This window comes from Hemiscyllium ocellatum, chromosome 1 (genome assembly GCF_020745735.1).
Source record: "Hemiscyllium ocellatum isolate sHemOce1 chromosome 1, sHemOce1.pat.X.cur, whole genome shotgun sequence".
NCBI classification, from domain to species: domain Eukaryota; kingdom Metazoa; phylum Chordata; class Chondrichthyes; order Orectolobiformes; family Hemiscylliidae; genus Hemiscyllium; species Hemiscyllium ocellatum.
The window spans coordinates 22,853,528-22,874,788 of NC_083401.1; the positions used below are offsets into that span (position 1 = coordinate 22,853,528).

Here is a 21,261-nt window from a genome sequence, read left to right on the forward strand (position 1 = left end):
ACACCTTACTGAAGTCCATACAGATCACATCTACTGCTCTGCCCTCAATCCTCTTTGTTACTTTAAAAAAACCTCAATCAAGTTTTGATTCATGATTTCCCATGCACAAAGCCCTGTTGACTACCCCAAAATCAGTCCTTGCCTTTCCAAATACACATACATCCTGTCCCTCAGGATTCCCTCAATGACCTGCCACTACCAACATCAGGCTCACTAGTCTATAGTTCCCTGGCTTATCCTTACTACCTTTCTTAAAGAGTGGGACCACATCAGCCAACCTCTAGTCTTCCAGCACCTCATCTGTGACGATCGACAATACAAATATGCTGATGTCTTGAAACATATAAGAGTGGATAAATCCCCAAGACCTGATCAGGTGTACCTTGTAACTCAGGCTAGGGCAGTGATTGCTGGCCCTCATTTGTATCAGGTGGTTGTGAAACTTGACAGGGTTCAGAAGAGATTTACAAAGATAATCACCAGGGTTGGAAAGTTTGAGCTATAGAGAGGCTGAATAGGTTGGGGCTGTTTTTTGCTGGAGGCAGCTGAGGGGCAACCTTATAAATCTCCAAGATAATGAGGGGCACAGAGAGGGTAAATAGATAAGTGTGCGGCAGGGAGGACATGAGAATAATCCAGAACTATAGGACACTAGGTTAGGGTGGGCAGTGGGGCAAAAAAAAAAGGATTTAAAGGGACCAAAGGGTCAACCTTTTCACAGAGGGTGGTGCATGTATGGAATGAGATGCCAGAGGAAGTGGTGGAGGCTAATACAATTTTATTTAAAAGGCATCTGGAAGAGTATAATAGGGCTTGGCAGGATATGGGCCAAGAGTTGGCTAATGGGACTAGATTAGTTTAGAATATCTGATTGAGCTAGACCAAAATCAAGCCAAAGGATCAGTCTCCATGTTGTACATCTGACCATCTCAAATGAAAAATCAAGTAGTCAGCAGGTACTGCAGCATCTGTGGGGAAAAAGGAATTAAGGCGGATTCTGCTACCTTATTGTTTTCAATTGATAGGTTCCAAAGTTTAAATTTTTTTACTGCAAGTGCTATATTGAAACCATCTACAAATATATTCCATTTCACTTCCGTATGTAGGAATATCAGAACCCCAGTTTGGAGAAATTTTTATTAAAATATAAAAGTTAGGTAGCATGGCTGACAGTTGTACTCTTGGAAATAAACAAGGATGTTTGAAGAACAGGAAACTGGAGTACAGCCCTGATCTCACTGAATGATAAGGGACTGAACATCACTTGTGCTCTTACATGCAAGGTCAGAGATAAAGCTCTATGGCAGCACTGGTTTGGGTATTCAGTTCTCCCCCACTCAGGGAAAGCATTTAGGTTTGCAATTGCTAGGTAGGTGAGATTTGTGACAGCTAGCTGCTTTAGTGGAGCAGATCCTCAGAAGGATAAACTGGTCCTATTGGGGTTAGGTGTCAAGTGATAGAATACATTCTCAGCCATTTGATGGGGTCCCATAAAATGGAATGTAGTAGCTTTTATTTTCCATTTATACACTCAATAGGCCTAGACTCCTGTCAGGTAGCTGTGTATGTTAAGATAGCCTGATCTAGTAACATCAGTAAAGTTGACTACAGCAGGTCAGCACAATACAAGCCTTGGCACATGCACGGTGGCACAGTGGTTAGCACTGCTGCCTCACAGCGCCAGGGACCTGGGTTCAATTCCCACCTCAGGCGACTGACTGTGTGGAGTTTGCACGTTCTCCCCGTGTCTGCATGGGTTTCCTCCGGGTGCTCCAGTTTCCTCCCACAGTCCAAAGATGTGCAGGTCAGGTGAATTGGCCATGCTAAATTGCCCCTAGTGTTAGGTAAGGGGTAAATGTAGGGGTATGGGTGGGTTGCACTTCGGCGGGTCGGTGTGGACTTGTTGGGCCGAAGGGCCTGTTTCCACACTAAGTAATCTAATCTAACCTAACCAGGGCAGGCAATGCCACCTGTTTTGAAGTTGGGTCTTATGTTATCAGAGCAAAAACCTGTGGAGAAGCAACCAAACCTCATTCCCTTAACTTCTCATTCAGCCTAGGGAATGTCTAATATTGTTTGGTTGTAGGACATGTCCAAATTAAAAAAAGTTATCTTTTGGGATCAGCCCAGCTTTGGACAACCTGATTTTATCCCCTGGCTTTCAAACTTTGCTCAAGTGGCAGATGCTGCTCACATGCCAGTGGGACCAAACCACATTTCCTCAAAAGCTATTCTGGGGTTATGAGCAATCCAATTTCCACAATGTGTTGATAAGTCACACCAACAGGCAGACTTGTACATTTGGGCTTTTTGGCTTTGCTGGCAGCTGCAGTGCAGGCTGAAAATGGGAAGCAAGCGAGAGCAGAAAGGCAAACATGCCAACTATTTGCAGAAAATAGAACTTGTTAGGGACATGAATTAGGTGTATGCAGGTCAACCATTTAAAGTTTGATGGAAGGGTGTTGGCCCCTAAAATTAGAAAATGCCGATGACAATGAGACAAAGTTTGCAAATTTGTTGAAGATCAATTTGATTTTCCATCTATAGCCATTTATTTCCCTGCAGTCAAGCAGTTGGCTAAAGTACATTTCCACAGCAAAACAATTAAACCATACTTTCATTATTACAGCCACATGGCAACAAGCATTAAGACATACCAACTCCATACTTATTACCAGTCATTTCACTGTTCAATTAATCAATCTCCATGGCAGTAATGAACAATATACAAGCTTATGCAGCATTGAACATCGTGTTGATCATTTCAGGCAGTATAGAGATTGATACAGGATTTTAAATGTAATTTCCCCCACAGTTTATGTTCAAAATGGCACACTTGAGTAATTGGCCAAGTATCAAACTTATGCACATTATGGGTAAAGTAATAATTAAGTTGGTCCAAACATACTGTGTGTACTGAAATTTACAAATGATAGAACGTTCTGTCGGTTCAAATGTAGAGTATTGCAACCAGAACTTTAAAACATTAACAAGTTAGACCATGCGGCTCAACTTAAGACTGCATATACATGACTTCATTCTTGCTTAACCTTAGAATTACTCAAACTGACTTCAAAAGTGAGTGGCTAAAATGAGACCTCTTCCCATGAGCAGCAGTAGCTTCAGATGCTTGCCCGCACCCCTGTAGAGGTTATACACTGCTTATTTAAATTAAGGCAGTGAAGAAACAGCAAGGATTGCTTCGCTCACAGTACTTCACTTGTGGGAAAAAGCTCGATATTTTAGTAAGTTGCATGAACAAGGATGTTAAATACAGGAGTGTCCAGGAGCCAATCTGGAGATGGTCCACCGCAGGAATGCCATGAATAAGCCCCAAACAGCAACACACTGAATAGCCCTAATTTTAAGGCTTTCCTTCCACTCAGTCACTAGTCTCACATTACCATCCATCTTTTCATAATATGAAAAGAATGTAAACTTAAAATTCAAGATATGAAAGTGATGGAAATTTGTAAATTATGATTGAATTGTTCAGGAACAGATTAAAATCTTATAAAATAAATTCATGGTTGACCATGACATTGTTTTCACTTGCTACTCCATGTGCCATTTGAAACTTGCCAAGTGTGCACATCTATTGTTTAGCAAAACTTGCACTAAATTAGGAACTTATATGCAAAACTCCAACACATCAACTTATTCACCTGATTGAGCTAATACATCTTTGAAAAAGGAATGGCAAACAAAATGTGGATAACACAAATAGAAAAATGTTGGCAATGTTTTTAGTTCTTTATGCAAATTTTTCAAAATGCAGAATGTATAAATATGACACCATATTCATTGCAAAATGTCACAGGAGCTGAGCTCCCAAATGTTAAGTGCAGCATGAACAGAATTTTCACAGGATTAGTGGTTTCAAAATAGTTTGGCAGATCAGAAATTTAACCATGTGCTATACTCAAATTTAACTAGTCTGGAAAAAAGGGACTAGGTTTTAATATAGTAAAAAAAGGAACAGACCAGACTACTCAAACTAGTGTAGCCTCAAATGTAGTTAGACTGATTACTTCAACTTTTTCATAAGTTGACTCAAAGTTCAACTTCCAATTGTTCCACATGTAAATTGGAAGTTAGCAATGATCTTAAATCATGAGTTTAAGTCCAAGGCCAAATATTTGTTAGCACTGGCCTCACTGGGTGGATTTACATATTGGAAGATCAAGTGGATGTTAAGGAAACACATTCACTTTTTTCCTTCCTCAAATCATTATTCATATAACTGGCCTGTCTGTTGAGACAGCTCTATGAGCATCCAACATTAGAAACCCTTATTGGTACCAGAATTAACACTAACTGCATTTACAACTGTGTACACAATCAGAACAGCCAGCCATCTAGAATCCCAATAGGTTAAAATCAACCTTATATCTTCATACAGCAGTTCCATCCACTGGCTTTATACTCCAATGGATATTGAGTAAGTCATCTACTCCAAACTAGGCACAAGTTTAAAAAGTTGGATCTGTGGTCCCTGCCCACATCTTACTAGCTCAACATTGTTGAGAACAGGTAATGAAACACCAAGTGTTGAAAACTAGTTCTTGCATCCTAATTAACTGCAGTACCCGCTGACAACCAAATCTGAGGCATTATTATACAAGATGGAACCAGCCCAGGAGTTCAAAGAACTGCCCTTCCATCCATCATAAAAGGCTCACATCTTCACAACTTCTTCAGCCGGCTGTACATATCCCTCTTGCTTCGTTCACCTGCCCATGTCCTGCTCTTAAAGCGGAATTTCCTAAGATCCTCTTTGAAATCTTCATGATTCATTGGGCGGTAACTCTGCGGCTCACAGTAAAGCTAAAAAAAAGTGGAAATGCATCATGTTTGGTTAGGTTTACAAGAAACAGCACAAAGTAGTAAGACGACTAAGTGACAATAAATTGTCTGGTAACAAGTTATAGTTATTTACATATTTTCACGGAAAGGCTCAAGAGGAAAAAAGGTGTAAACCATTTTTAATATAGGCAGACAGCAACCACCTCAAGATACAAGATCATACAGATAACATTTTGTATGAACAAAATCCATAGAATCCAAGATAGATAAAATCATAAGTCATCTCTTTAAAGCTGAAGCTCTCTTACAGTCTAAATTTAAAAATCACAACACCAGGTTACATTCCAATAGGTTTAACTGGAAGCACTAGCTTTCAGAGCACTGCTCCTTCATCAGGTGGTTGTGGAGGGCAATTGTAAGATAATTTATAGCAAAAGTTTAGCGATGTAACCGAAATTATACATTGAAAAATACCTTGATTGTTTGAGTCTTTCATCTGTTCAAATACCCATTATAGCTTCACTTTGTCATTCAATTTTTTAAAAAAAGTTGCATTCAGGTTAACAATTGGTGTTAACCTGGTATGCTGTGCCATAATGTTTAGACAGATTCTAATCTTAAAAAGGGAGATAAGAGTTTTACATGAATTTGTACAGTTTTTGAGCAAAATACAATGCAACTCTGCAAGTACAAATTTACCCCACAAAACATATGTATTGCACACCTGTGTGTGCACACATCAGTCTGGGATGGAACACTTCAGCAGCCCAGGACATTCAACCTCAGACCTTCGGATGACCATCCTTCAAGGCGGATTTCGGGACAGAGAGCAGCAAAAAGTGGCCATGCAGAGGCTAATAGCTAAGTTACATCACCACAGGGAGGGCCTCAGCCTGGACCTTGGGTTCATGTCACACTACAGGTGATCACCATTGCATTATGTACACATCCTCAGTCTTAAGACACACACACAGACTCAACCTCCCCCCACCCCAGACACTCCTACGTGCAACCCCTCACAGACTTAGACACTACACTGCCATATACACTCACTCAACCCCCTGCCCCAGACATATACGTTTGTAGGGTGAATTTGTACTTGCAGAGTTACATTGCACTTTGCTCAAAAGCTGCATGAATTCATGTAAGACTTTTTTTTAAGATTAGGATCAATCTAAACATTATGGCACTGATAGAACACAGGGGACTAACACCTTCAACATATTGTCTGGCTAACACCAAGTGTTACAGCTAACATGAGAATGTAACTTTAAAAAAAGTTTTGCGATTTACATAGGAAAGTGAAACTATCATGGTACTCGAACAGATGAAAGACTCAAAACAATTGAGGCATTTTTCAATGCATAATTTCAGTTACATCACTAAAAAACTTTTGCCATAAATTCAATGTCTTACAATTGTCCTCCACAACCACCTGAAAGAGGAATGGCACTCCAAAAGCTAGTGCTTCCAATTAAATCTGTTGGACCATAACCTGGTGTTGAGATTTTTAAGCTTTGTACACCCCAGTCCAACACCAGCATCTCCAAATCATGACAGTATAAAGACAATTGTGGTCATTTGTATAGTCTGTTAAAAATAGGAAAAATCCCTACTTTAAATTTGGGGAAAAATTCCTTGTAGCCACCCTTCAGGATGTATAGCTCTGGGTAATGCAGTTTTGGGTAGTCTGTGCCATTCACCTCACGATCCTTTTCACGCAGAAAACGGCACCTGAAAAAGGGTTAGAAAATCACAGAACTTAACCAGTGCCTTCAATAAATAGTGCTAAGAACAGTTTACACAGATAGCAATTTCCCCATTTATAACCAGATGCCTAATGTAGTTTTATTAGATATCCAGTTCTACATTAAGTCATAGTAACTTCCCTGATCCAAGCACCCAACATGACCTAGCCAGTATAGTTATTTTAGGTGGTGAAGACCAATCCAATTACCTCTATTCAGAATGGGCAGACTTTCACAACATTGCCTTCTTGAGAATATAAATGCTCATCTAGAATCAATTTTACCCCTCAAATCAACTCCAGATACAACAAAATGCAATGACTAAATCACAAGGCTACTCAAGTTTCATCTTTACAAGCACATTTCTCATCTGCTAATCCCCCATGGCTAGCTCCCCTTAAGGTGCATGGTGAGCTGCTTTCTTGAAACGCTGCCATCTACATGCTTAGATAGAGCCATAATGCCCATTGAGGGAATACCTGGACTTTTGATGTGACACTGAAAAAGCCTCATAGGAAGTTAATTGTATTAAGTCAAATGATTCAAATGACTGACTCAAATGTTACTTCATAAAATAAGCTAAATTCCATCTGCCTCTTAAGTACACATTTAGTTCATTGAAATAGATTGGCTGGTATTTAGTATGTCAGGAAATTTGAATAGGTACTAATAACTTTACGAGGGCTAATTCTTACAAATTAGAACCAAGCCATTTTAGAAATTGTCAAAGCATTTGCTCCAAGGATAGTGGGAATCTAGAACAGTTCTGAGGGTAAAAATGCAGGTATACATTTTGAGACATTGAGGCAAGTAATCTGGAAACATTACAATCAACCATAAGCCAAATAGTAGCAGAAAAGCCATCTTAAATGTCAAGGTTTCAATATTTTGTTGAAAATTAAATGATTCCATTAGTTCCCATATATTCAAGCTATCAGTACACACCCCAATAAAGTAGAAAAACTATGCCACAGTCTGTAAATAGTGGCTACATTCAGACACCCATTTGTCTTTTCATTACATTTGAACATCCTGACTTCTCCCTTTAGACCCTTATCAGCAACAATGGGAAGTCATATTCAAATCACTAGATTTACTAATTGCACAGACTGCAACTTACATTCTTGGGGCTCGCTCAGACGAGAACTCGCAATGGAAAATTATAATCACTCGCTTAGCTTCATCAACTGGAACAATGGGTTTCTTTAGCAGAAAACTCTCCACCTCTTCCTCCATGTGCAAATTAAGAGAACCCTTAAGGCAAATTGACAATCAATGCTTGGATTCCTGAAGCATGCTAGATATATAGATTATATTAAGACAATGACCTTGTTCCTTCCCCTTTACTACTAAATAGTTAAGAACTCAGCCCTGAACAAGTGAGCAAAAGTGATAGTTTAAGTGGCAGTGTGGAGATTATAGTACAAAATCAAGAAACTTATTTTAAAACTAATACCTCAGATTCCAATAGATTAGCATGCAAAGACAAATGCACTTTAACAAAATGTAGATGAATATTGCTTCAATTCCCAAGTCAGCAGGAACACAAATAGAAGTCATATTTAGTTATTTGTTTAGACAGAGCACAGTAAGCAGAAATGTTTGTTGCATATGTACTGTTAAAGGCAGTGAGGATTGCAATGTGTCAGATGGGATCTAGCCTGAAGGCCATTAACAAGAATAGTGGATGCTTACGGCTCCCCACAAAACTAGGCTGAAAGTTGCAATTTACAGCACAAGTCCTTCAGTTTGAGTCAGTGGTTAAACTAAGCAAAAGCAAAGATTGTTACTGTCAATGACCGAGAGCAGGATGTGAAAGTAGTTAGCATGCAATATCCTGGCAATTCACTTACTTTAATGTGCCCGCCTTCATACTCATATGGATATCGACAGTCAAAAAGCAGGAATTGCTCGACAAATTCATCAAATTCCCCATTCACCAACTGAATTACCTGCAAGACATTAGGGAAAGCAAGCATCACTGACTAGTCATAAAATATAAGAGTACTGCAATCCAGGTATCATTCAACCCACCTTTCGCACAGTTGGACCTTTAACCTGGTCTTCTAGTCCAAAAGGAAAGGAAACAGCCACTGTGCTATGCACTATTAATGAAAACCAAATCCATTTCAGCCTTCAGTTTGGGCACTTTGGGCCCAAAGCATAAATTGAGATGAGGGAGCTAACTAGGGCCAGATGCATGGCTGAGTAGGTAAATTGATCCAGTGACAGTCTGCAAAGAAACTCTAAAAACAAAACACCATCTTCAAAAGGAATGAGAGCTTAAGTCTGAAGCTTAGAGGCTGAATAGAAATTTTGCTTTCATTAGAATCTCACTCAAGTAAGATGTCTGCACATCTCACGTCTACTTTAACAAGTATCTACAATGTTATCTATATTAAAAACAGGATTACATTTAGAGAGCAGAGCTCTCCACTGTTATACACTGGTAGAAAACAGATGCATCATTGTAGAAAGGCTAGGAGTGATTTTTTAAAACATCAATCAATGCACATAAAACAATTTGATTACATTAGTCAATCCACACTTTGGACAGCTTTTGTCACAATACTGGCATATGTAATTACTTACCATCTCTGCAGTTATATATTGTAACTCTTGGTGTCTTCCCTCCACAGTGGGCAATATATAGGGCTATAGAGAGAGTGCAAAAGATTTGCCAGTTACATAGTTCTAAATACCTAAAAAAAAATCAAACAGTCTCCAGTAATAGAAATTTCTTCGCTAACTCCTTCCAATCCTTAAAATTCCAAACAAAGGACAACTGAACTAGGAACCTGGGGTTATACATATTTGGAGCCTAAAACAAAAAAAAACTGGAAAATGCTATCATGTAAAAACAGGAGAATGAGCAACCTTGCACCAGTGCCAATTGTATCCTCAAAGAACACCAAGGCAATGTTATAACTAAGGATTTGTGTAATTCAGATACAGCTTCCTTTTGCTGCCAGAAAGACTTACCTGCAAAGTGCAATACTTAATCCAAGTAATCAAGAGGGTTAGCAGACCTTAACCATCGGTGGCCATGTGGTTTTGGAAGCTCAAAACAGATGTCAGCTTCTACAAGGCAGTGGCAAAGTCCAAACCTCACCATTGACAAACCTATTGCCAGTCATTTGTGACAGACTTGGCCTTTCCAGAATAACCTTGTTCAAATCGAAAAGAAAAGTCATCTCATTGGAGGTTGCTGTCATCACCTTAGTGATAACTGAATTATAGTATCAGAATCCCTACGTGTGGGAACAGGCCCAACAAGTCCACACAAACCCTTTGAAGAGTAACCCAAACAGACCCATTCTCCCTACCCTATGTTTACCCCTGACTAAGCTACTAACCTACACATCCCTGAACACTATGGGCAATTTAGCATGACCAATTCACCTAACCTGCACATCTATGGGCTGTGGAAGGAAGCTGAAGCACGCAGGGAAAACCCAGTCGCCAGAGGCTAGAATTGATCCCAGGTCCCTGGTGCTTGAGGTGGTAGTGCTAACCAATGAACCAACATGCCCCTAACTAGTCCCTAATTAGCTGCAGTTACAACCAACTGAGGTGGTTGTGTGAAGAGAGAAGTATTCATTCATGCTACTTGATCATCCAAGTTTAAGAAAATACTGGAGAAAGGCATGGTGGTTCCTGCAGCTAAATGCTGCAGTGACATTATTGATCCACATGAACCGATTACCTGCAGGACTGCATCCCTGTGAGGGAGCCAAAGTCAGAAGGAGCTGTGAGCAGCTAATTATTGATAGCTTAAACTCAATTGTGGCTATATGCAAGTTCCAAGAATGCACTTGTGCTATGCCACAATCTCGGTGCAGGGATCAGATGACAGCAAGCTCAAAGCCAGAAATCGGTTTTTTGAATTGGGTTATTGAAAGGCAGAGGGGTCTGCATGGTAATTTTCTAATCTTGTTCACACCACAATGCCATAAATGTCAAGTACCTTTACTGCAACCAGTGACATTTAACATGATTAAATGTCAGTCCAAATTAGCATACAAATTTTAAAAAAATTGAGAACAGGAAATTGCTTGTGGTTAACCTGGATTCTAACTTCAAAAAGGTCACTAGACATTTATAGTGATGACTTATAAAAACAATTCCATAAGGAAAGATTGCTTCATGATTTTGAAAATTAGTTTGAAGTGTTGTTGAAAAGGTTTAAGGTCAACAGTAACCCAAATTTCTAAATACCTCTGCAACGCACTCAACGATATTGATGTCTGAAAGATCTCTAGTAAATAATACAACAGGAATCTTTCAGATATCAATTGAGTGCATTGCAGAGATATTATTAGAGTCTTTGCAGACGTATTTAGAAATTTAGGTTACTGTTAACCTTAAGCCTTTTCAACAACACTTCAAACTAATTTTCAAAAATCAATGAAGCAATGTTTCCTTATGATGGAATTGTTTGCATAAGTTGTATCACTAAATATGGCTACAGGCCAGAGGTATTTGAATGTATGCCTTTTTCAGGACTCCATCAGTACTTAGATTCAGTCTCAAATTCTAGTTATCACCATCCTAGTCAATGACCCAAACAGCTAGAATGACAAACTGAAAACCGGACATTAGACTATGCCTTAGTTCCAAAATTTAAGTTATACCAAAAGCTGAAAAAGGTTCAAATTAGGAATCAGATCTTCCTTAGAAAAGGAAAGGTATGATAATATTTAAGCACTTAAAAGATTACATTTAGTGACTTCAAAGCATTTAAAATGGTGCAGAGAGATGACAGCATATTAAAACACCTGGACTAGTAATTTCACAGGTTCTGGTTAATGTAATGAACTATGGAAGCAGATTTAAATTAAATTAAACCAAACCTATAGTGAAAGCTGGTCTCAATGACACTGAATGAAACTACCACCAATTACCAAAAAAAATTTGATTCACAAAATTCCTTAAGGCCTACATCAACATCAGATCCACAATAGTGTGGTTGACTTAATTACCCTCTGAAATACAGAATTGTCTTAATTCAAGGCCAAGTCATTGGGGATGAACAACATTTAGAACATCGACATTTCATAAGAAAAAAAGATTAAATGTCTGAAGTGAATAAAAGTGCACGCCAGTGTGAAGAATAAATGCAACTGACTAAATAACCTGTTTCTACATGATTCCATAAGAAATCAGATTCCTAGAGTTTCTCCTTATGGTTCCAAGTCACTGATACAGGATAAAGGCAGATTGGATTCTACTTGTTAAATGGTGCCCAATACATGGCTCTGAACATCTGTAGTCCAGAAGGCATACATTCAGGCTATCCCCAGCCCTTCAAGCAATCACTTTTGTAGTACAAGTGTTTGCTAAATTACAGATAAGTGCACTAAGATCTGGAGAAGTTGATCCAATTTATATTTTGCCATTTTAATATACAATGCTGCCATCAATACTCAATAGGCTTTCCAAGACAGAAACTAAGATCCATGAAGGTAGTTTTATATATTTAGGAGGGTGCATAGAAATGCCATACCTTTGTAAAATCTCCAATCATGCGTCTGCAATCATCAATTTGGAGTACTTTCTCAATTTCAGCATCACAGAAAGATTTTGACCGCAATAGAGAATGCTGCTTCTAAATAGGAAGAGAAGAAAGGCAGCTGAGTATAGGTATTGTATCTGTAAGTCTGTCCAGCTTTAACAGTGATTTGCTCAAGCAATTATTAAATCTGACTGTTCAATTACTCAAACTAGTCTCAGATCCAAAACAGATTCAAGTGAGGACTGCAGATGCTGGAGATCAGAGCTGAAAATGTGTTGCTGGGAAAGTGCAGGTCAGGCAGCATCCAAGGAGCAGGAGAATAGACATTTCGGGCATGAGCTCTTCTTCATGAAAGGCTCATACCCGAAACGTCGATTCTCCTGCTCCTTGGATGCTCCCTGACCTGCTGCACTTTTCCAGCAACACATTTTCAGCTCTGATCCAAACAGAACTGGTCAGTCTGCCAGACTCATCCAGCCAACTACATCCACTTCACTGAACAAAACCCAATGACTAAGCAAGGCACCAAGTCAAATGAGCAACAAGCTGCAGCAGTTAAAGGGGTAAGAAAAAGGTTGAAAGGCCAGAACAGAGACATGACCTGATTGGCGAAGAGAAATAAGACTAAGTTCACACTCTGAACAGTATATTGAAGTTAAGCTCAAACCACAAGGACTTCTGAATTGAGTTCCATTAGAAACTAATTATATGGAGCCCAGCTTAAAGACCCTGTTCAGAGAAAATATTGACTGCTTAGAGGTCACCTTTTTATACTAAATGGCTCTACAACACTTGGAACTGCAATACAGCTATGTTCAAATTGTTGCTTCAATCCTCCTTTACCACTCACCCTTTATTGCACTAGCATGTTCCAGACAGTTCATTGCCAAGGAGATGTATGCCTTGTTAGTTCAGTTGTAACCAGAGTCTCAGGTAACATTTTCAAATCAAAAAAGATAAATCAAACTACTTGATATTCCTACTAGAAACAAGACCACAAACTTACCACTTTCTCAGCACTTGTTTCTTCCGTTATGCCAGCAAGACTTCTCCTCCGTTTATTCTTCACTGGGGTCTCTTCATCTTTGGGCCGATCCACCCGCTTGAGAATGGACCGCATTTCAGGGACCAGATTTGGAGATTTATCATCAGCATAGGACCATTTATGAGGAGCTTCCTAGAAGTAAAGAATTTTACCGTCAAAATTGCAACTATAATTCTCCTTTATTCTAAACCTCACTATAACCAAACAGCCATAAACTCACATCCAAAGTTTCTGGAGAGATCTCTTTTCTAGCCACGAGTGGAGCAGTCAGCAGGCTGGCCATGCCAGAAGGTACATCAGCATCATTCTGTCAAAAATGAAAGTTGCACAAAAGATGTTTCAAACAAAAATCATGACTAGGAATGAACAGGCATTATGGCCTTGATGTTGCTACCATCAAAGCAACCTAGACCTGAATTTTGAAATTTGTTCATGAATCTGGGAAGCCCTGACCGGGCCCACATTTATTGCCCGGCTCCAATTATCCTGGGGAACATTGTGGCTTAAAAAGGCAGATCACAATAGTCCTTAGAATAGTGCTGTTTGGTGTTTTCAGGCTTTTGACCTAGAGAAGTTATAACTAGAACAGTCACTGGGTTGGAGGAGAACTTTGTCGAATCAAGTGCCTCAAAAAAAAGGAGGCAAAAACAAACAGGCCTTCCACAGTCACTTGAACCCTCTCCACCATTCCAGAAAAATTTTCCAAAAAAAAAAGTTATAAAAAGATAGAAAAGTATATAGGGGATCTTTACAGTAGCATGGTAAAAATGCAAAGTTGCCCATTTTGGCAAGAGGAACCAGAAAGCATATTACTCAAGGCGAGAGATGTTGCAGAACTGCAGTGCAGATCCAGGTAATTGGGCAGAAAAGTTTGGTATGTATAGCAAGTAATTAGAAAAGCTAATAGAATGCCAATTTATCACAAGGGAAGCTGAATACCAGAACTGGAGCTAACTTCAATTATACAGGCACTGGTGATACCACACCGAGAGTACTGTGCACATTTAAGGTGCAAGTGTTGGACATAGTTCAGAGAAGGTCTACTAGAATATCTGGACCTGACCGGTTATGCGAGAAAGGAGGCTGGACAGACTTTGCTTCATTCAGAGTTGACCAGAAGCAACTGAATTGAAATGAACTGATGTCGTGACTGTGTAGATGGAGGGGACACTTCCATTTACAGGAAGAGAGAGAATTAGACGGTCACTAATTTAAAAAGAAAAATCAGACATTGCCCTGAGGAATGTAGATTTGGAACTCAGAACAAGCAGCAGCATCTATGGATATTTGAAGGCATGGTTATAAATTTAAGTGAGCTGAAGAGTTCAGGATTATGGGAATAAATTGAGGTTACAGTCAAAAGTTATGAACTTACAAATCAAGTTCTGCAATTCAATTTAACTACTTCTATCAGCCAAAAATAAATTGAAATGTAATGGCAGTTTCAGTGCTGATGGAAACAGGAATTCATTACTGTTGTCACAAGGACAAGTGAACAAAGTCTATAGATTTAAGTCTAAAACTTTATATTAAACGGATTGTTATTCAAGGCTGCACTAAGAGCTCAGAAGAGCCAGGAGGGAATATGAGAAGTTGTTGGCAGATAGGATCAGGGTTAACCCCAAGGCTTTCCATAGGTAGGTCAGGGATAAAAGAATGATGTGTTAAATTAGGGTCAATCAAGGAAAATAGTGAGAAGTTGTGTGGAGTCAGAAGAGACAGGGGAAGCACTAAATATTTTTCGACAGTGCTCACTATAGAAAATGAAAATGCTGGCAAGGAAGATAGAGGTGCTTGCATCTAGACTAGAAGAGATTGAGGTTCGGAAGAGGTATTAGAAATACTGCAGAGTGTGAAAATAGACAAGCCCCCTGGGCCAGATGGAATCTATCCTAGGATCCTCTGGGAAGCAAGGGAAGAGATTGCCAAGCCTTTGGCATTGATCTTCAAATCATCATTGTCTACAGGAATAGTGCCTGAGGACTGCAGGATAGCAAATGTGGTTCTCCTGTTCAAAAAGGGGAGTAGAGACAACTCTGGTAATTACAGACCAGTGAGTCTCACTTCAGTTGTTGGTAGTGTTGGAAAAGGTTATAAGAGATAGGATTTATCATCATCTAGAAAAGATGAATCTGATCAGGGATCGTCAGCACGGTTTTGTGAAGGGTAGGTCATGCCTAACGAATCTTTTGACTTTTTGACAAAGTGACCAAACGGGTAGAGGAGAGTAAACCGGTTGATGTGGTGGATATGGATTTCAGCAAGGCGTTCGACAAGGTTCCCCACAGTAGGCTATTACACAAAAATGCAGAGGAATGGGATTGTGGGAGACATAGCAGCTTGGATCTGTAATTGGTTTGCTGAAAGAAAACAGGGTTGTAGTTGATGGAACAGGTTCATCTTTGTGTCTGGTTACAAGCAGCGTACCGCAAGGGTCAGTGTTGGGTCCACTGCTGTTGTCATTTTTATAAGATGACCTGGATGACTGCTTAGAAGGGTGGGTTAGTAAATTTGTGGACAACATTAAGGTCAGAGGAGTTGTGGATAGTGACGAAGGATGTAGTGGGTTGCAGAGACTAGATAGAAAGCGAAGGTGGCAAATGGAGTTTAACGTGGACAAGTGTGAGGTGATACTTTGGACATAGGAATCGGAATGCAAAATACTAAGTAAGATTCTTGGGAGTGCAGATGAGCAGAGAGATCTCAGCGTCCATGTACACAGATCCCTGAAAGTTGCCACCCAGGTGGACAGGGTTGTTAAGGCAGAGTGCTTTGGCCTTTTAATAGGGGATTGAGTTCCGGAACCAGGTGGTTATGCTGCAGCTGTACAAAGCTCTGGTACAGCCACACTTGGAGTATTGTGTGCAGTTCTGGTCACTGCATTATAAGGAGGTTGTGGAAGCTTTGGAAAGGATGCAGAGGAGATTTACTAGGATGTTGCCTGGTATGGAAGGAATGTCTTATGAGGAAAGGCTGAGGGCCTTGAGGCTGTTCGCATTAGAGAAGGTGGCTGAGAGGTGACTTAATAGAGACATACAAGATAATCAGAGGGTTAGATAGGGTGGACAGGGAGAGCCTTTTTCCAAGTATGGGGACAGCAAACACGAGGGGACAACTTTAAAGTGAGGGGAAATAGGTGTAAGATAGATGTCAGAGGTAGTTTCTTTACTCAGTAGTAAGGGTATAGAATGCTTTGCCTGCATCAGTAATAGATTCACCAAGTTTACATGCATTTAAGTAGTCATTAGACACGCAAATAGACATACATGGAATAGTGTAGGTGGGATAGGCTTCAGATTAGTATAGGTAAAAACTGACTGCAGATGCTGGAAACCAGATTTTGGATTAGTGGTGCTGGAAGAGCACAGCAGTTCAGGCAGCATCTGGAGGAGCAGCAAAAGACATTGTTGTGGTTCTGTTCGCCGAGCTGGAAGTTTTTGCTGCAAACGTTTCGTTCCCTAGCCAGGGAACGAAACGTTTGCAGCAAAAACTTCCAGCTCGGCAAACAGAACCACAACAACGGACACCCAAGCTACAAATCTTCAACCAGACTTTAAAAAAACATTTCGGGCAAAAGCCCTTCATTAGGAATAAAGGCAAAGCCTGAAGCATGGAGAGGTAAGCTAGAGATTGGGGAGAAAGTAGTATGGAGTACAATAGGCGAATGGGGGAGGGGACGAAGGTGATAGGTCAAGGAGGGGGGTGGAGTGGATAGGTGGAAATGATAGGCAGGTAGAACAAGCCATGGGGGCAGTGCTGAGCTGGAAGTTTTGAACTGTGTGGGGGGGTGGGGGGGGAATTGAGGAAACTGTTGAAGTCCACATTGATGCCCTGGGGTTGAAGTGTTCCGGAGGTGGAAGATGAGGCGTTCTTCCTCCAGGCATCTGATGGTGAGGGAGCAGCGGTGAAGGAGGCCCAGGACCACCATGTCCTCAGCAGAGTGGGAGGGGGAGTTGAAATGTTGGGCCACGGGGCAGTATGGTTGATTGGTGCAGGTGTCCCGGAGATATTCCCTCAAGCACTCTGCTCGGAAGCGTCCAGTCTCCCCAATGTACAGGAGACCGCATCGGGAGCAACAGATGCAATAATGATATTAGTGGATGTGCAAGTAAAACTTTGATGGATGTGGAAGGGTCCTTGAGGGCCTTGGATAGAGGTGAGGGAGGTGGTGTGGGTGCAGGTTTTGCAGTTCCTGCGGTGGCAGGGGAAGGTGCCAGGATGGGAGGGGGGACCTGACCAGGTAGTCAGAGGGAATAGTCTTTGCGGAAGGCGGAAAGGGGTGGGGAGGGAAATATATCCCTGGTAGTGGGGTCTTTCTGGAGGTGGGAGAAATGTCGGCAGATGATTTGCGAAGGTTGGTAGGGTGGAAGGTGAGCACCAGGGGAGTTCTGTCCTTGTTACGGTTGGAGGGGTGGGGTCTGAGGGCAGAAGTGCGGGATGCGGACAAGATTCATTGGAGGGCATCTTTAACCACGTGGGAAGGGAAATCGTGGTCTCTAAAGGAGCGTTCTGTGGGGGAACTGGTCCTCCTGGAAGCAGATACGGCAGAGGCATTGGGAATACAGGCTGGCAGTTTTGCAAGAGGTAGGGTGGGAAGAGGTGTAATCCAGGTAGCTGTGGGAGTCGGTAGGTTTGTAAAAAATGTCAGTGTCAAGTCAGTTGTCATTAATGGAGATGGAGACATCCAGGAAGGGGAGGGAGGTGTCAGAGATGGTCCAGTAAATTTAAGGTCACAGGGCGACAACATTGAGGGCTGAAGGGCCTGTACTGTGCTGTAATGTTCTAATGTTCTATAATGGAACAAAGGGCAGTTTAATTCAAGTAGTACAGCATTTTGTAAAATATTACTAGATCATAACATTTCATCCAATTTTTCACACAATCAATGGATGGGGATACAGCTTCTGCAGCTGAAAGTGTTAGCTGTAACAATTACAGTTCCAACACTAAGCAGTTTCTAAAGTACAATTTATCTATAACAGGGTTTCACAAGAATGCAACCATCACATTATCGAAGAACTGACTAACAAAAGTCAATGTTTCGCTACCTGCAAAATTTAGTAGCTGCTAGTGAAGTGACTGCAATTCTATTTAGCACAATTTAGCTAAATTGCTTTACCTCAATATCTTCATCAAGCAACTCCAAAAACCCATCATCTTCATCATCAACTGATGAGGTTAGTGATGATCTGCGTAGAAGGATTGGACTACTTACATCAGTGGACACATCACCTATACTAGGCGAAAACTAAAATTTAAAAAAGTTATGGTTAAGCTAAAAATAAGATTTGCTCAAAATTAAGCAATTACTGGGCTTGATTACTAGCAGTAATATTCAAAACCAGCAAGTTTAATTTCATCTGCTAGAAAAACCAAAATTCTAACAGCAACACAATCAAAAACTACAGGCAAATGTCATGAAAACTGGTACAATTTATATTCTGCAGAATATAAGTGCAATTCTGTTTATGCAATTGTGGGACATGCTGCTGGCTGGCTAGCCAGCCAACATTACCCATTCCTAGTTGCCCTCAAGGTGTGGTGACTGTCTTTTTGAACTTCAGTCCACATTCAGTAGTTTGACTCACTTTAGGGAGGGAATTCTAGGATTTTGAACCAAAGTGGTGATATATTTCCAAGTCAGGAGGAGGAGTGGACTCTGAAGGGAACTTGCAAGTGGCAGCGTTCCCATACATCTTCTGGATAGTAGTGATGGGTTTGGAGTTGAGGATTTGGTGAATTTATGCAGTGCACCTTGTAAATGGTATACTGCTACTGAGCACCAACAGGTGAGAGAGTGGATGCAGTGCCCATCAAGCAATCCAAATTGTTTTGGCATCAAGCCAGCAGCACCTACCTTCCACAAATGAATTAAGATCTTGAAGCTGTACCCATCTATATCAGTTGAGAGCAATCATTTCGACTTATACCTTGTGGATGATGGACAGGCTTTAGGGAGTCAGGCAAGTAATTTACCACAGAACTCTAGTGGAGTTTCTGGTCAATACGTGACTTACTGATAGTAATAATTGAATGTCAAAGGATGGTAGATTTCATTGGAGATGGTCATTACCCAGATGTGGCATAATTGTTACTCCTCGCCATCAAACATGAACTGCTTCAGGAGCTGAGGAGTCACAGTGGGTGGGGGTAATGACTGAGTGGGATGGAGGAGAAGTTAGGTGGTGACAGATTGTGCTGGCCTGAAAATCTGTTCCTGCTAATAGCCCAGTCCTGAGTTTTAAATGAGTTTGAAGTGTCTCATTTATAAAGTAGCAGCACCTATTAAAAGAGGTTATTATTTCAAAACAAGGTGGAATATTGACTCCACTGATACGGTCACTGACAATTGCCAAGTGGTCCATCCAGTTTCATTTGAGTGTTTACAGCAATACCTAGAGTAGCTGCTAGGCTATTTGAGGGAATTAGTGTCAAACACATTGTTGTGTCTAGAGTCATATGTAGATTACATTGGCAATTTCCTTCCTGAAGCCAACTGGTGTTTTCCCCCAACAATTAACAGTGGAGTTACTGTTATCAATAGACTCAATTCCACATTTTTATTTAATTCAATTCAGTGTGGGCTTTGAACACAGGTTCAAGAACATTAGTTGAATAAGCCCCTAAATTTCAGTATACTATTGTATTAGGAGAAAAACTACACATTATATTCCACTTGTCATGTGCTAACCCATTCACAGCAATCTCAAACCTGAAGCCTCCTTGGAACCACCTTGCACCCCAATGCAGTTTGGGGTCATCAAAATTGGAAATAACTGGCCCTCACATCAAGATTGTGGGCTTAGCACCAGATTTACAGTACCTACTGGTAATCTGCCATCCTGAGATGGATCATTTTTGTCTGCTGTACTAACCAGCCAACCCATAGCAGTACATTCCCATGCAAGATGGATATGTTCCAAACTTACTAGCCTGTGGGACCTTAGTAAAGCCTTCTGAAAATCAAATATGCTACATCCACAGGTAAGATTAACAAGAGACTGCCAAGAGGATATCTTTCTGTAAAATGCTTTTTCCCCTTTCCATTTCTAAATGCTCAATTATCACATTCTCGTCAGACCTCTACCCTAGACAGTAGGACTGCATTTTGCCACTGCCTCTTTTTTCCTATTGGAAAATAGGAAATGTAAATCCAGTCAGCAGGAACACATGTTCAAGTTCATTGATCAACCCTCAATCCAACCAAATTTTAAGCACACTGTTTTTAGCTTTTCAGTGACAATCCCTGTCATTTATTTGACAAATTCCTTGCATATCTTCAGAAAATTGCTATTAGATTCAACCATCTCCCCCACTCGCCACTTTAAAACATTTTACATTTTCCTACTTAATTTTTAGCAGCTTTTAGAGCAATTTTAAAGCGATATGTGAAGCTAATCAACTAGCTGAATGCAAGAATGCTAATTAAGACAATTTAAATACCATTAAAAATTGCTGTTGAGTGTGATTGTCTGAGGTATTGCCATAGAGAAAGCAACAGGCTTCCCATTCGTTAAGGTAATTAAACAGCTTAAAACATTGTCTGCAACCACACTAATTTCAATTCTTGGACCTGTGTACTGTTATTCATATGCAGGGATTGGTGACTGCAAATAAATGTGCAATTGGTATAAAGTACATAGGGAACCTCATTGAGTAGCAATGCCATAGTCAACCAACTTATTTGTAGTACAAAGTTGTCATTTGGTGTTGCCTGGTGCCCTTCTGAACACAGGATCAGGTTTGGCAACTGATCTTTTTTTCAGTAGCTATAATTAAAAATTGTTACTTGCCATTAATGCAGGTGCAGAGCTTGGTCTCTGATCTGGTCGGCTCCTACTAGAGAAGGTACAGAGACGGTTTCGAGAGACTGGATGAACTGGCTTTTTGAACTCAAATCCTTCCTGCAAAGAGGCAGAAAGTGAATTCATTTGCAAACAAACAAGTAGCACAAAAATCCATCGATACAAATTCTCTCCCTCAACTATCTGGGGGTTGGCGCAAAATTATTGCGCCATCTGGTCAGTTACAGAAATAGAAAATAGCACTAAGCAGTATTTAACCCATTGTCACAAGGTATGATGTTACCCTAAATGGCACTCAAGCCAAAGTCTGAAATTAAAAAATGACTAAAGAAACCAAGTTTA

General features: G+C 40.5%; 1 protein-coding gene across 1 annotated transcript in view; it reads right to left on the reverse strand.

Moving 5' to 3' along the window:
- Positions 1-2,528: 2,528 nt before the first annotated feature.
- Positions 2,529-21,261, reverse strand: part of cdc25b (cell division cycle 25B) — a 35,685-nt gene continuing 16,952 nt past the window's right edge. The window contains exons 7-16 of the mRNA XM_060840225.1: positions 20,908-21,018; positions 18,234-18,362; positions 13,335-13,421; positions 13,076-13,246; positions 12,061-12,162; positions 9,147-9,209; positions 8,408-8,506; positions 7,675-7,808; positions 6,423-6,540; positions 2,529-4,827 (exon numbers count right to left, since the gene is read on the reverse strand). Of these exons, the coding sequence (XP_060696208.1) occupies positions 4,687-4,827; positions 6,423-6,540; positions 7,675-7,808; positions 8,408-8,506; positions 9,147-9,209; positions 12,061-12,162; positions 13,076-13,246; positions 13,335-13,421; positions 18,234-18,362; positions 20,908-21,018 (1,155 nt within the window). The 3' untranslated portion in view covers positions 2,529-4,686. The remainder of the gene's footprint in view (positions 4,828-6,422; positions 6,541-7,674; positions 7,809-8,407; positions 8,507-9,146; positions 9,210-12,060; positions 12,163-13,075; positions 13,247-13,334; positions 13,422-18,233; positions 18,363-20,907; positions 21,019-21,261) is intronic.